Genomic DNA, 16224 nt, shown 5'->3' with positions numbered 1-16224 from the left:
CCTCTGTGCACAGTTTGACCTCAGTCGCAGATCAAAGCTGAACGTTATGCATTCATGACCACTGACATCTAGGATTGTCACCTAAATTGTTATCAATGCTTTGAATGACAATCCATCTTAAGCCAGCGCTTCACCAAACAAGCAAAATACATAAATAATTCGAAGAAATTGTCTGGATACACTCAACCGCAATAGATCCTAAGTGCTCTCTGTATGCTCTCCACAATGATTTCAAAAGTTTAGTACCATAATATAAACATGGAAAACTCGCAAACACACTGCTGCTGGACACTCGGTGGAGGTCCATGTATGGTTCTGTTCCCCAATCTTATGCTTCTAGGATAAGACCCACATTTGTTTATTTTGTGTCTTCAAACTAATGCTCAGCATTTTACCGTTAGGTGGCGAAGTATTTTCCAAAACCTACAGAAGGTGCAGGCCCGTAGTGTAGGAGACCATAATAATGTTTTATTGGTACAAAATACTTATTTACCCCTAAAGAAAGCGAATAAATCGTGTGCTTGTCTACTTCATCTACTCCTCGTGGATAAAATATGCAACACTAACATAATTTCAGAAATATTTTTACATGATTCATGTATTATATATATTTTTAAATGATTAGGAATAGTTTTTGATTGGGGCTTTGTTAATTGTGATCATTTGGTTCAGCAGTTCAGTTATTTTGAGTTAAAATGCATATAGTTTCAGGAAAATTCGTTCAAGCTCTAAAAGTAAACAAAAGCTAAAATGCCAGTGCACACTGCTCAGAGCGTTATGCTGATTGTGCGTTGCAGCGATTCCTTATTCAAGTTATTGACGGATCTAAATGAGCCGCCCCTCTATATTAATGTTAACTGTATAGCTTACAATGAGATGTGAACCCGTCAACAAGCAATTATCCTGAATCAAATGAAGTGAAGAGAAAAACATACTTACTTCTGCTAATCTGGAATGTTTGTGCACAACTTCAGCTTTGTTCATAGGAGTCAGTTGTTGCAGAACACCGCGGCTGTTTGTCAGAGCACGCGTTAATCTGGCCAACTTTGTCCATCCTTAAAAATAAAGGGGGAAACAGATACATTACATCCTCTCAAACTGACTTCAAATATTCTATTCTCTACGTCTTGAAATTACTCAGTGACTTGAATTCTCTTTCGGTGCATGATTTCTAAACACCTGTTCATGAATGTGCAGTTAACTGCTTTATCTTTCATTTCTTTTTTTTGTTTTTATCCTTTTAATTATTTGCTCAGGACATAACCACTGAAAAGTAGCTTCCACATCATGAAAAGATAAGTGAAATCTTCACGGTTGTCAAAAAGCTGAGATTGGCTCAGACAGACAGGAAGATGAGGTTGTTGGCACTAACTTCTGATGTTTGCCTGTATTCTAAATTGACTGACAAGTTGCAGAAGAGATATAGCGAATACATTATTAATTATTAGTTTTTCACATACATTAGATAACATTAGAATAAAGGTAATGCATGATGTGTGGCCTACATGTGCACAACCCTGACATACTTGAAGCAAGAGCCGCTACTGTCCTATAAATTAGCTCATGGAGCAATTACTGTGATAATAATTTGCTCATTTCCACAGCATTGGGGGAAGGCATTTGATCTTTCTGAAGGTAACCATGGCTCACACGTCTTTCTCGTGGCTGGTGACAATAGTGTGGAGAGACAACCCTAAATGATGGCTTGGACTAGACATGTGATGTCAAGCCTAGTGCCACATCGGTAAAGAATTCCAGTCGTTTGTGCCTATAAGGATGCCTGAAGACAGGCTGACTACATTGCTGATTGCTTTCGACTTGAGTTCTTACCGGCCAAGCTAAAATTCTTAAGAATCCTATGTAAGCAATCTGATTTTACTGTACGGAATGGTGACTGAAGGCTTCCCTCGCAGCACAAGGTAGCTTGATGAATCTCTTGACAACATTAAGCTGCATCTATATACTTTTTTTCAGTGCATCAGAGGCAGCTTCTGTTGGTTGCCTGCATGCATGATGAGATGAAGTGTGCTCAATGAGCTGGTAACTCCTATTTTCTCTGTAAGACAGGTATTTTATGACATTGACCGCATTGCAAGGTTAAGTGTAAGAGATTGTGCAATCTGGTATTGAAAATCAAAATTAAGGATTCAAATTGTCTTTAGACCATCATTAATTCTGCTGAATATGGTCCAGTGCCTAAACCTTCATTAGAGGAATGAGTATTTAAGGCAAGGTTTGGATACATCAGAACAAGATCAGATAACTTGTGAATATTGGGAGAAAAACAATTCAGAAATGGGATGATGGTAGGAATTTAGAATGAAGTGGACCAATTCAGGGAAAGCGCTTTGCCAGAAACATTTCTTTAGTCAAAGAGTAGCTGCTACAAGATATGAAGTAGAATGGCCAGAAACATTTCTGGCCATGTTACTCTGCAATTAGAGAAAGTCTTCTGAGACTGAGGGAATTCATTTACAAATGTCGTGAGTCACTCGATCTGACTAATGGAAACACATAGGTCTGATGCATACTTGTCCGTACTTTCGTTTTTAAACTCCGCTGTAATGTATGCATTTTTTGGCTCAGTCACTAGTGTTTCTTAAGCAAAGTATTACAACACCAAACCACTTACGTCTTAGAGGTACAAAGAGTATTTAGATTTTGATAAGTAAGCCTTATATTTTATTAACTTTCTTAGCTGTTAATGGTTTATCAGTCAGGTAATAAGTCAAATTGTTGACACTTGGCATGTTTACACTTTGCAAGTCCATTATTTCCCGCTGTATGGAGATTCTAACACAGTCAAGCACCTCTGATTTAAATGTAACCTGCTTTACAAAAGAGTATATCATAAGTTTGCATTCTTAAAACCATCCTCTTGAAAGCTTTCTAAAACATACAATGTCGAAAGTATTTTTCACAACTATGTCACAAGTTCTGCAATTATTAGTTACTAGTTCATATTTGTAAGTTTTAGATGTTTACAATTTGTGGTTGAAAAAAAATAGGTGAACCCAGATAGCTAAATGGTACTGACATCTAGAGAGAAGAGAAACAGGTGAACATTTCAAGCATGCTGTGAGTGTGTTGGGCAAGATTCTCACACACATTTGGCAGGGGGTATATCTGAAGCCTTTGGCCTTTACTAGGATTGTACTCAAGGAACCAAAACATCCTAATGCACTCGTAAAACAGAGACCTGGGGAATTTGGCATATGTTGAATCTAGAAGCTTTTTTTACCCATAGTGCCAAATACAAAACACGGCCCTCTCGCATTTCAACACAGCAGAACATTAAAATCACAGCCACCTGTTAACTTCAACTCATTATGCAACTCAATGCCTCAATTATGCTTAAGGATTATTTCCAATGAGATGAAAAAATCTGAAACACAATATATCCAGTGTGCGATAAATGTACCTTCTTTAAACGAATTTGACAAAAGCTTCATCTGCAATTTTAGGCCCATTGAAGTTTAGCACCCAATGTGTGCTAATCTACTAACCCCTTCCATTTTTTTCTAATTGGAAACTCAGTGATCTAAGTATGTGCACATGGTTCTATATCATAATACTGAGTTTAGCATTATGGGCTTGCTCATATATAGATGCAACATTTGACCACCAACACATCAATCATGTAAACACACATAGGGAAGTATTGGCCCAACTGGCAAAGAGAAATGTCCTCCTATATTTCTTCCTATGCCTGGATGGACAGCTCAATCTACATGATAGTCACACATTCCAGGTAATCTCTCAATAGCATAATGCGCAAGTTTCCGCCCCTTTACATGAGGGGATAGGGAGTAGAGAATCATACAATAGAAATGATGACTGTCAAGGAACTACTAGTAACTTTACAGCTGGATTTTTGAGTCATACTGGTAGGCGGAGATCTCCGTAGCAGAAGTGAATCTCTCCACTTCTGCTATGGAAATTCTAAATGGGAAGTAAAGACACACAGCATCCATCTGTTCTCAATGACTCACCTTATGAACATTAATCCACCAAGCACATAAATTCAGCCCACACTCTAGTCTCTCCACTCTTGGACTGTGTGCCTTTGTTACTCAAGTGAGACCCAGACACCAGCCAAATCTACCAGGATATATTCTGCCCGATTGAAGAGGAAGAGGAACTTCACTGAGGAGGATCAGGTGCTGTAGTTACCTTTGTTGTTGATGATCACACAAAACTACATTTTCTGGCTCCAGACATTCTTAGTGGAATAGTGAAGGAAGCCATTATGCAGGTATTGATATACTTTGCTATTTCATTGGGATGGAGCTAAGCACTGTGGGGAACCTAGAAATTATTTGGTAGGGTGAGAGAAGGTAGGAAAAGGAGAGCTTCCTCAGGATTAAGTTTGCAAAGTCACTTCCTGGAGGCAGAACTGGATCATTCTTTATGTATTAACCATGTCAATTACCCTATCCTTTCCACCATGCACTCTGGCATGCCATGTGGTCTACGTGTTCCAGATATTATCAACTTAAAGCTAGGTAAGAAATTATACCTCTCTATTTTACCACTAGATTTCTTCTGCACAGCCCCACCCCAACAGTCAGACGATCAGCACCCATTTCTCACTAATACACAGCTTTTACACCCCACATATGAGAAACGTTGTATTGATTAGAGTTGTAAGAAGTCGGAGTATCAGTTGAAGGGGTGAGAACCCACTTCAAATAATAATCACACTCCTTGATAGTGAACTACACAAGACACTAAATAAACCTGTGTTTAACACCATGGTAGCTGTGGCATAAAGCAGTACTGAAGCCGTTTTAAAGTAAAAGGACAAAACAAGGAAAATCCCAAAATAATTTAGAACAATAGAGAATATTTTAATGCATACAATGACACTAAAATTACCAAAATCTAACAAGTTGAACCAAAGATATGCGTTTTTAAAGCTTCATTTAAAAATAGAAAAGCAAAAAAGTATAGCCAATCCAAATTATTAACTTCATAACTTTGTTCTACATCCCAGGCTCTCATGTAGGTTTAAGAAAGAGAATGGAAAGTAAGGGAACATGTTTGCCTCTAACACTGTTCCTAGGTCATGTATTAGAGAGAATTGGGAAGGTTTCCCTTGGCAACTCTTCTCTACTGCCATAGCAGATTTTGAATCCGTGTTTCGCTTTTTTCTCAAGGAGATGAGGGCCGCTCAGTACAGGTGGATGATGTTTCAATAACCATTAGTTCTGTATGTGTTTGGAGCAATGGTCACATTATTTTATTCCAAGTTGCCTTGCTTGTTGACTCTCTATCCTGGGTTCAGTGAATTTACTGTTTCCCCAAAGCACAATGGTTTTGCTCCCAGCATTGGAAGGCAGTCTAAATAGAGGCTACTGTTGAAATTCAATGAACCCCTTCCTCATTACATTTGTGCCTGTAGGTAATAAATTATGTGTTCATTATTTAGGAAACTCTGCTTCTAACTCTTTCCCCTAAAACCTTCTCATTTTAATGAACCTATGTAACGGCTGGGTAGTTAGGGCCTGCTGAACACCTTTTCCCCTAAAGCATTGTGACTGACTGTGAGACAGTGACTACTGCCATACCTAACTTTTATATATATCCACAATCAATGTGTGCAAGGACTGCACAGATGGCATAAAAGCTACATAACCAATAGAGACACAGCATAGTTGTATGCCACAAGTTGGGTTACAAACATGGTTGTTCTCCTCATTGCAGACCAAGCTGCTGAGTTATAATGTCAAGCCAAAACGTTTGGAAGGTTTTTGTCCCAACTGTGACACTGAGTAAGGCAAATATTAGTTTGACTTGGTGCCTACAAGGTCCAGATGCATATTTATCAGTTTCACAAAAATATTAAATCTTTGAGGGGGAGAAAGTTGTTCATGACTAGCATGTCCAATCTTCAAGGTGGGTTTAGGAGTCTAAAGAAGCAGAAAAACGAGTTACTTACCTGTAACTGTGGGTCTCCAGCATTTGTATCCATCATAGATTCACTTGGTTAAATATTTCCCTATCGATGAAATGAGAGTCCCTCTAACTTTGAAATAGCAGTACAGGGCACTGAGAGAGTAAAGGCTTCAGAATGTGGATATTTACACTTCATTATAAAAAGGTCCGAAACTTTACCCCATGAGGTGAGAGTGCTCTATGACTCACTCCCCCCACCGAGGAGTTCACACCTCAGATTTCGTAGGACAAGTAGTGGAATCATAGCAGAAATGACTGAGGGGGGTAAGCTTTTCTCTGGGGAAAAGGGTGGTCTGCATGTGAAACTAGGTGCACCAGAGTTATAGGTAACTCCTTGTTTGTCTAGCATTTGATCTTTCATAGATTCACATGCTTGAATAACAATTTCAAGTAGTGTTAACATTTAAAATCTATTTATACAGTACATGAAGGGGGTGGGATGTAAAACAAAAGAAAGGCTCACCTTATTTAACACCTTGACTGCTAAGGCAATTCCCGCTGGGTGCTGATATTTTTTCAACCCTATTTATCATGACGAGCTCACCTTGTCATGAGCACAGCTCCAGTGTGCCTCATGACGAGCTGAGCTCGTCATGAGCATGGAAGGGGTTAAATAGTGCGGTTCCCCTCCCTTCAATAAAATAAATTGTCTTCGGGATGGAATTCCCGGGGGCTACAAAGGCTCAGGGTGATGCTTTGCAGCCTTATTCCCATTTTTTTATAAGGCTTGAGGAGTGGGACCATGTGCCTCCCTCCCCTTGACATAACTGGCTCTGATGGATGGGGTCCCTGGGGCCCAAAAGGGTTTTTGAGAGGTAAACCCTACTCCCTCCGTTGGTTTGCGGCAAAAATTGCCAATTTCTGGGGGGCCCTAGGGCCTATGGGGTAGGGTATCCATACCCTACCCTCTTACATATTTTTTTATTTCAGGACAGGGGACTTAATTCCCAAGTCCTATGATGGATTCCAGCTAAACTTTTCTCATGATGCTGCCAGCTAATCAGAGTGCTTGCTCCTACGGGAGTCTGACTCAGATGGGACAAAGACTGGTCTAAGGGAAAAAAACGCTCTCTGGCCCAATCAGAATGATCTACTTTTTAAAATTGGGTTAGAGGACCTCAAACCAAACCATCCAAATATGCAAAAAAAGTTAACCTTAATTTTTTTCAAAACTACTAAACGGACTTACACCAAATTACAAAAAGCACTATCTATCTATCTATCTATCTATCTATCTATCTATCTATCTATCTATCTATCTATCTATCTATCTATCTATCTTTCTGTCTATCTATCTGTCTGTCTGTCTGTCTGTCTGTCTGTCTGTCTGTCTGTCTATCTATCTATTCACAGAAAAAGAAAAGGTTAATTTATTGTTCTAGTTGGGTGAAAATGTCAGTTTAGACCTTAGATTTGAATCTTTAAAAAGCTGTGAAATCTACCAGTTATTTCAAGTAACTATAGCTTGTGACTCTGCCATGCATAGTTTTGTCATAAATTATATAATTTTAGATGTCATCACTGATGTTATCAATGATGTCATAGAACAAGTCATGAGTGAGGTAATGTGTGAAGTCATAAGCGGTGCCTGGCAAGGGCACAAGATGTAGGCACTTGAAATAATTATAAGTGGTGAATTTCACTGTGTTTTGTTTGTTTAAAATGTTACGTTTAAACGGATATTTTTACTTAAAGTTACTTTAACCATTGTTTTGTTAAGCAAATGTCTGTTTTTTTAATTCAAAGTAATATCATTTTACAATACCTAACTATAACATTACTTCAGTGAATTACTATGAGTTTTTTTAAATGCAAAGTAATATTTTATTACCATATGTAACTATACCAACCTCCGCACTGCTCTGTGCAGCCAAAAGCCTTGATTGGGCGTCCAGGTAAAAACACTTAATACTCTCTACACAGATTCTTCAAAGTACTCAGTGATCATGACTCTTTTTTGAAAAAGAAACCATAAAATAGAATTCATGCCAGGTGACACATCTTTTATCTTCACAAGTATTTCTTCATGTCACTTTTCAGTTCTCCTTTATACAGTTTGAATTACTGGATCACCATTCTCCGTTCATGTGCTAGTGTATGCTGGGTTCCAGAGCTCTGCTGTTCATGCACAATTACTCTAAGACCTCTCACATACTGTGTAAACTGTTGCAAGTTTGCCTATTATACCATGCTCACAAATGAACATGTGAATCTTCTCATATGTTCAGTAACAGTGGTATCGATCTTGTGCCATTGTATTAATAGTATACATTGTATTAAAGAATATTCTGCCAGACCTGACTTCTCAACCATGCACTTTAAAGATATATGATATGCTATTGTTACTCCACTCCACTCACACAACTGGAGCATCTTTCATTAAGATAACCCATTCCTGTTACCAAATGCATAGGAGGTTCCAGTGAAGTTGGGTAGGGTTTTCTTGTCTGTTAACTCTTCACCAACATTGTAATTATCAAACCCATCCGCACCTTTATTCCTGCAATCCTATACACCTTCAGCTACTTCACAGCACATATATTCTCCCTTCAGCTTGAATCTCCCACCTAATTCTCAGAACACATGTTAAGTAACATGATATCTGTTAATTGTGTACACTACAGACCACTCTGAAAACTATGCTTCAAATCATAAAAATCTAGTCATAGGAAAGTAAAGTGACTGGTGCTGCTGCTGTTATACAGAATAATGAAACGCGTATCCAATGCTTTTTCTTTCAGTTTCCAAAGTTTGTGTATTTAGACTGTGGTCTAAAAACATTACCTTAAATACACCCAAAAATCTATACTAATATAAAAGTTATTAAAACGGGGCCTCTCAATGTACAAACAGCATTTAAAAGCAGCCCAATTAATAAAGGGTCTCATACCACCCCAGATCTCTTGCACTTTATCTTGTAGCCCGTTTACAGCCAATCACATTGCATTTAAAAATTACCCTATTGTACATACAATGTTTAGAAATCTCATATTTATCAACAGGCTGAGGGCTTGATCCTATTTAGGAATCTTATAAGTAATACAAATAGGCTTTAAAAACTCTTTCTGTTTATCTAGCATGCACAGAATATCCAATAAAATATGTAGCCCGCTACATTTTACTTTCAGTACACATGTACACAAGCCCTGTTAATCGCTCATTGCTGTTTTCATCTTCATATCTGCATAACATGGGTTTAGTTTAACTCTAAATTTTAGCACAGCATTCCTAAGCGTAGGTCTTGGTAGGGCCTCGATATAAGGGAACCCATCTTCATTGCTCCAGCTTTTAACGAAAATCCGGGTGGACTGTTTGCTCCCCAAATCTGCTTTTGCTTACAATAGCACATAACTCCTGCTTGGGGATGGATTGCACTATCTTCCTCGAATCTGGCCCAAATGACAATTTAATGCAGAGCTTCTCTAGCATGCGTTTAACTTGAAGAGCCCACTTCAGTTCACGTTTTTCTATCTCCCTTTTACAGAGGTGTGACATTTTAAGATCCCCCCCCCATTCAAATTTTGCCAAAAATTCAGCGTGTTGCAGCCCCTGAATATTCCAGGCTGTACGTTGGCATTCTGCCTTGATTGCCTGGATCTCGGTTGATGATGGAAGTTAAAATCATAAAGATGCACATAAAAGAAAGGAGACACTATCACACTGGAAATACAGTGAAAACAGCACCATGCACACACTAACACACCAGACACATCGGTAATTTATTGTAATATATTTGTTGTCACCAACACCTATAACGACAGTAGAGGTTTTGTGCACTTCAGGATTTCTCAAAAGACACACATCATCTGATGCTCTGGAAGCCTCAGAGAACCAAAATTGCAAAGCAGTGCAAAATCAAGTAAAAGGGAAGGGAGGTGGGGTGTTTAATTAACAGGGAAAGTAGGGGTGTTATTTTATAATTAATAACATCCCCCAATGGAGTAACATACATTCTAAAATCCATAGTCTAATGTCATACAGGATACATTACATTATGAAATCTTGTTTAGACAGAACTCTATGTGGATGAATTAACTCCAAAACAAGTAGTCTTCATGCCATACATAGGTTCATTTCTTTATAATCAATTCTTGTGAATCAGTAGGTTTAACTGTAGTAGACTTGAAATCCAATGACCCTAACCTTGAGGGAAAGATATATTATTGTTCGCTAACAGTCCATGATCCAAATTTGCCCACTTACCAAATTAACTACATTACGATTCACTTCCACTATTTTCAGGGTATTGGAAAAATTTGAACCCTTTTTTGAAAACCTGGGTTCTTAATTAACACATAATCTCCAAGAATCCAGTCATTTGATTTAACACAAAGCATTCTGTCATTAAGTTGTTTGTATTTTGCTTGGTGGACCTTAATTGTATTGATGATGTCATCCCATTTCACATCCACACTTTCAGAAAAGCATGTTGGAGCAAGTTTGGTACCTGGTACCTGCTGATCAGGGAAACAAATCAGTCAACCCCTGTGACACTATTGAAGGGTACTGTGGTAAGACCATAACATTTCCTGTATAGCTTCTTCAATTTTTATTCCTGAAGTGCATGCTAATTGGATATATTCCTTGATCATACGGTTGACTCTTTCTACAAGTCCATTAGCACTGGGGCAATACTGTGCAGTTCTGATATGTTCCACTGACTATTCTTGAAGAATTCTCTGCAGGATCTTTGAAGATAAGTGTACCTGATTGTCAGGAAATAATGTGTTTGATGCTCCTGCTCACAAGAAAACAAAAAATTCATTAGGACACTTGTTTTTTTTTTGTTAGGCAGGACAGGCTTCCTTTATGCCCGGGTGTAAAACTCTGCTCCGCTTGCGGAGTTCGGCAACACCGTGTTTCACGTAGAACACAGAGTTACCGATAAACTATGCACTCCACAACAGATCAGAGGTATTCTTTTGGCTACTGCAATCAAATTAAAATTTTGCGCACACAGGAGTGACTTGCCGGTCACTTGCGTTCACCCACAAAATTACAGAGCCACGAGAATTTATAGCCAGCCGCATGCTCCCAAGAGATTGTGTGGTCGCCAACATGTCATTAGGGTGTGCCAGCGACTTCCGGTGGATGTTTTGTGATGTACGCGATCCCTAACGCGCAGGATCTACTGCAGCTGCAATCTGAGGAAGATTCTCTCCTCGAGAAGCGTCAAAATCGTCCTGAATTGACGATTTGGTGTCAAAAAACCTCCTCAAATAGACCTTTGGTGGTGTGTTTTTTTGTGCTAGTTTTGGGGCCCTGTTCTGCCATGGCGCTGGGGGGGGAGGTAAGGAGAAAAAAAGAATCAGGAAAAAACGAAGGAAGTTAAATAAAGGAAGTAACCTAAAAAATTAAAAACATAAAAACACACACAAATAGAAAAAAGGTAAGATAATGAATTAAAATGCAGGAAAAATAAGTTTTAGAAGGATTAGGTAGGATGTGGCCTAGCAGCTAGAGCTGCCAACTTTGGAGCTGGGGAACCAGGTTCAAGTCTCCGTGATGGCTCACCATCCGGTGATTCTGGGAAAATCACCTCATCGCCCCTTGTCTACCAAAAAATTAATGTGTTCTTGTGTAATGTAACTGGTGCTCATGTAAAGTGCTCCAATATCTTTGGGTCGAGTTCGCTCTATATAAAAATGGAGAACAAAAGTAGGCCTCAGCACCATAAACAGACTGAAAACAAGATGTGCGTGTCCATGCGAACCGTGTGGTGCCATTCGCATGCGATTTCTGGTGCAAGAACGCACGTCGCATTATGTTTGACTGAAAAAATAATGCTAACGGGCACCGCAAGCAACTCCGCCTGCTCGCGGGAACTCTGCATGCCTCACAGAAGTTTTTTACCACTCGCTTTGCGAAATCTGCCCAGGCTTTGCTTCTATCCACTTACAGCGGTAATCAACCAAAGTAACAATATATTCCCCCCTAAATTCATGTTGCTGAATGGGGCACGTTTAAGCTACATTTTGTTAGGTACTTCAATAAGAGAACATTCCATGTGCCCTTAGATTTGTCACAAGAGGCAAAGTAGATTTATCACAAAAGGCAAAGTCAATACAATCTCTGGCTTTTTGCTATCCATCCTGGACCACCAATAGTCTTCTACCCCTTAATTCCTTGTCCCCTATAGGACATAGTTTGCTCTTGGTTTCTCAGAACCATTTGATATTTTCTGGTACGCCCTTATAGTCTCTAGGCCACCCACCAAAAATGACTTATTTTACCTTCTTCATTTCGTCCTCTTCTTCAATAGCACATTTCCATTCTCCATCCCTGAGTGCCTCAGATGAAATGGATACCATATTTCCCTGCAGCTGGTTATCTAAATATTCAATTCTTTTGACTGCTAGTCTAAATTGGCAATCTACAGATAGACTTTGCACACCTGGGAGATACTCAAGATTGAAATTGTACCCTTGCAACCCAAGTAACAAACCACAAATGCTGGATTAGATAAGTTCAACTTCTTTTAAAGAAAAACAAAAATTAGGGGTTTATGATCCATTCTTACAGTAAATGGAGTTCCTCAAATGAAGAACCTAAAATGTTTAATAGCCCAATAGCAAGTAAGTGCCTCTTTCTTTATTGTAGAGTAATTACACTCTACACTGCAAAGACTATAATTTTTCCTTTGCCATCAACAAACTAAGCTAAGATCAGGGACACAAAAGTCTGAAGAACTGTTCTATCCTGTGTGGGAGAACCAGTTGCTCAGTTGGGTGAGAGCTGCACTATGCCCTGTCTGAGTCCTGGTTAAACAAGCTAGCAGTGAATTTTTGCAGCATCTTCAAGAAATTCGGAGTCTTGGTTGCAGCAAGAAGCAGGGACAGCAATGCTTGTTTCACCATTAGCGATGTAATTGGAGTCCCCCATGAGAACAACAGGAATATTGAAAGCATTAGAGTTTACCAACATGGATAGTAAGTGACTCTGGAAATGATTTTGAGTACAGCAGACAGATTACTCCATCACAGATATCCCATTTGCCTTAATGCATGTGGATTAAATCCTATGGCACCTGTAATAAAGTGGGTGAGATATCGGTTACGTTTGTGACAGCGTAACCCATTCACACAATTCTAAATTAAGTTCACTGCCTATGTCCTCAGGGACTCTGTGAGTCAGAACAGTTTGCTCAAAGCCTTTTCCTTTTTTGTTGTGTATACAAGAGAAGCTCATGTGGATGCTTTTCAATAATGCACACCATATAATTCAACACCACCAACATTGTTTTGCCATTGTGCTTGTAGCACCTTGATTCCCATTTCTAAAATGTTTTGAGAATGTTATTATGTTGTGTGCTTATCTTTAATGGTGTTTAGTATTACTTGAGCTGTCAGATATTGCTCTGAGGAATAGCCTGCTGCTTGTGTCAAAGCTGCAGAGGATTGGGCAGATGTTAAATTGGTAGGGTCACCCCTTCCACATTAGTAACCAGCTGTCTGACAATGTACTCTCTTGCTTGCCCAGGCAAACACCTTTCAGTTATCTCCCTTCTTTTGTATGTAATACACCTTGGCACCTACGTGAGATCCAAAAACAAGAACACTACCTCTGGAAGGAAGACCCATCATGTTCTGCTGTGCATCAGAGTTCAAATTAGTTAATCTCCACATTCCAGAGATTACAGAACGATACAGTAGCCATAAATATTATTCAGAAATGTTGGCTGCAGCAGTGATCACTTAACTTGATTATAGTAGTCCTGTGCTAATGTGTACTTTTAACCTGTGGAGATAATCCATTACATCTCCCACAAGATCCTGCAAAGAACATTTGTATATGTCCAGGGGTGCAGAAAAAGTAGTATCTCTCATAGATATAGAAGATGATCATAAATTAGCAACAAGCCTATTCACCCAATTTCTTTATTTTAAATAAAAAATAGGGTTGAATTTTATATTGTATGTGTTGTATATTTCTTCCTCATATCATTAACAATACATTCTTCTATTTGAAAATCCTGCCTAAGAAAAAAATGCTTCAAGTCCTACCTTAATTTCTTTCTGGTAATGTCTTGGTAGTCAAATGCACAATTAAAATACAAACATTTCAATGTCCTACACCACAATAATACAATAATAGGGGAAATTTTACCAGTAGATTGTCCAACTCTTGTAGTTTTTCCTTCAGGCATCGAAGGATTTTTTTTTCTAACAAAATTAGTGACAAGCAGAGATGTAGTTACTAGTTGCAACCAGTAGCATCACAGCTTTTACGTTTGTGGAGTTATTAGCACTGCCAAATCCAAATAGAAGGCATGGTAAAGCTCCTCAATAGGGGGCGAGCTTAACCTAAGATGGTGGGTGTTGATGTTACTATCCCTTTCCAAGTCACTGTAAGGTCTGCAGTATGTAAAGCACACATGAAATTCAGTCTTCGGCTACCAAGGTACATGGTTAGTGGGAATCCTAGATTGTGTGCATTGCTTCTGCTTATCAAATTCCCCTTCTATACCGGAGCCTGCTGCACCCCTCACCCATTCCTGACCAGTTGCCTGCCGTATCTAGATGTGGTTTCCCTATGCCCTAGTAGTGAAGAGCGAATTGCGTTGTTCTCAATCCCAAAGTATCATTTGCCTGGATTATACATAGGGGTAAATATAGAATATGTGGATAAGAAGAATGGGTTCAAGTCAGTCGGACACCTTATAAGAAGCTTAAAATAGTCATTGAGCAAACTAACGTGATTGAATTGCAGAACAGGGCAGGGGATTTGTAGCCCAAGTTATGAAGTTAGGACCTACTAACACATTTCTATGAAAACATATAAAAAGTATGGCAATCTTTTTCAAAGAAAAGTTGCAGGTAAGCAGTGGCATAAAACATTATCATTTAACAAACCTTTCCATTAATGAAAACATTTTCATCTGGAGGTGTAAGGTGATTGCACACAGACTGATACTACGGGATTGGAAAATCCTGCTGCAGTGATTATTGGCAAACTAAGGGCCCTATTAGGATGGCGGATGGACCTGCGTCCATCCACCACCCCAGAGGTGGAGGTACCGTCTGCAGGGGCAGCGGCGGTCCCTCCGCGCGAATTAGGATGTGACCGCCACCCTGGCAGTCACATCCTGTATTTTTAACATTGCGGCTGGTGTTGCTTGAAGCAGCGCCCGCCGCAATGTCAAAACTGCATGCACAAAGCGGCAGGCACAAAGCGGTGCCTGCCGCTTTTTGCAAGGAAATACAGGGGGGTACCATAGGTACCCCCCATGTGCACCCCCACCCCCTTGACCCTGGGGGCCCGCAACAGGCCCCCAAAGAAAAGACCGTATGCCTTTTCGTGGCGGCATTGCCGCCGCAGAAAGGCATATCCCAATGCAAATCCTAATATGGCTGGCGGTGTCTGATAGACACCGCCATCCATATTAGAGCTTTTCTGCCGTGGTCTCGCGGCGGAAAAGCGGCGGACGGTCTCCCCGTCCGCAGATGACCCCCCTGCCATCCTAATCTGGCGGGGGGTGTTTTCTCTCACCGCAGCGGTGAATCCGCATCCTCCGGGCCGTCGGTGGCTTCCGCCGGCCCGGAGGATGCAGATTCACCACAATCCTAATCAGACCCAGAGTTAGAACATGCGTATACAAGTTTCAAATCAGCAGTAAGAAGGGAACAGCTAATGTTTAGTATTGACTTTAGAAATGTAATCACAGGTCTATTGCGTTGAGTCCAAGTCGTGTTAAGTGTCAGGGGTCTGGTTTACAAGTCCTTGCATTAACTGTATTTATATATTGGTTTTATGTTTTCTTTACATGTGCTGGTGTGATAAAATGAAAAGTTAATTTTTATTTTACTAAGTTATTAACATTTTATGTAAACAAATTAACTTTCTAAGTTGTACATGCATCTGGGTTTATAACACTCGTGTACAATAGAGTAAATAGTTAAGCAAATACAATTTATAAATCAATGTAAATTGAAATGATTGAAGAGTAAAGATGCCAGTTCTAAAAATTAAACTATGTATGGTTGATGTATCAACCTATTTTGGACGGGCAATGTATAACTCTACAAAAGCAAACTAGTACTTGTGTTCATGCTCTCTCAGCATGCTGGGTTCTTGAGAGTATGTTTTATTGGAGTTTCTTTAGATGTACATTTTCTTCATTTGAGCTAATTTGGGGGAATTCTAAAAATAGGTGGCATGGAGCATAAGTGGTCATTAGGCCTGGCGTTAGTCAAGACCTTTTGATTTTACTAAAATGTATGTGTACTGTACTTACTTAAAGGGGCTTTCAGCCAGCTCACTTCATTT

The 16224-nt window shown here is 39.5% G+C and overlaps 1 protein-coding gene across 1 annotated transcript in view; it reads right to left on the bottom strand.

The window, feature by feature from the left end:
* KCNH5 (potassium voltage-gated channel subfamily H member 5) overlaps window positions 1-16224 on the bottom strand; it is an 875857-nt gene that overhangs the window by 549166 nt on the left and 310467 nt on the right. Inside the window, exon 5 of the mRNA XM_078660326.1 lies at window positions 940-1055. Within this exon, the coding sequence (XP_078516452.1) occupies window positions 940-1055 (116 nt within the window). The remainder of the gene's footprint in view (window positions 1-939; window positions 1056-16224) is intronic.

The sequence above is a fragment of the Lissotriton helveticus genome, chromosome 9 (genome assembly GCF_964261635.1).
Source record: "Lissotriton helveticus chromosome 9, aLisHel1.1, whole genome shotgun sequence".
In the NCBI taxonomy this organism is placed as follows: domain Eukaryota; kingdom Metazoa; phylum Chordata; class Amphibia; order Caudata; family Salamandridae; genus Lissotriton; species Lissotriton helveticus.
Note: the sequence above shows the minus strand (reverse complement) of the source record. Positions and strands in the feature narration are given on the sequence as shown.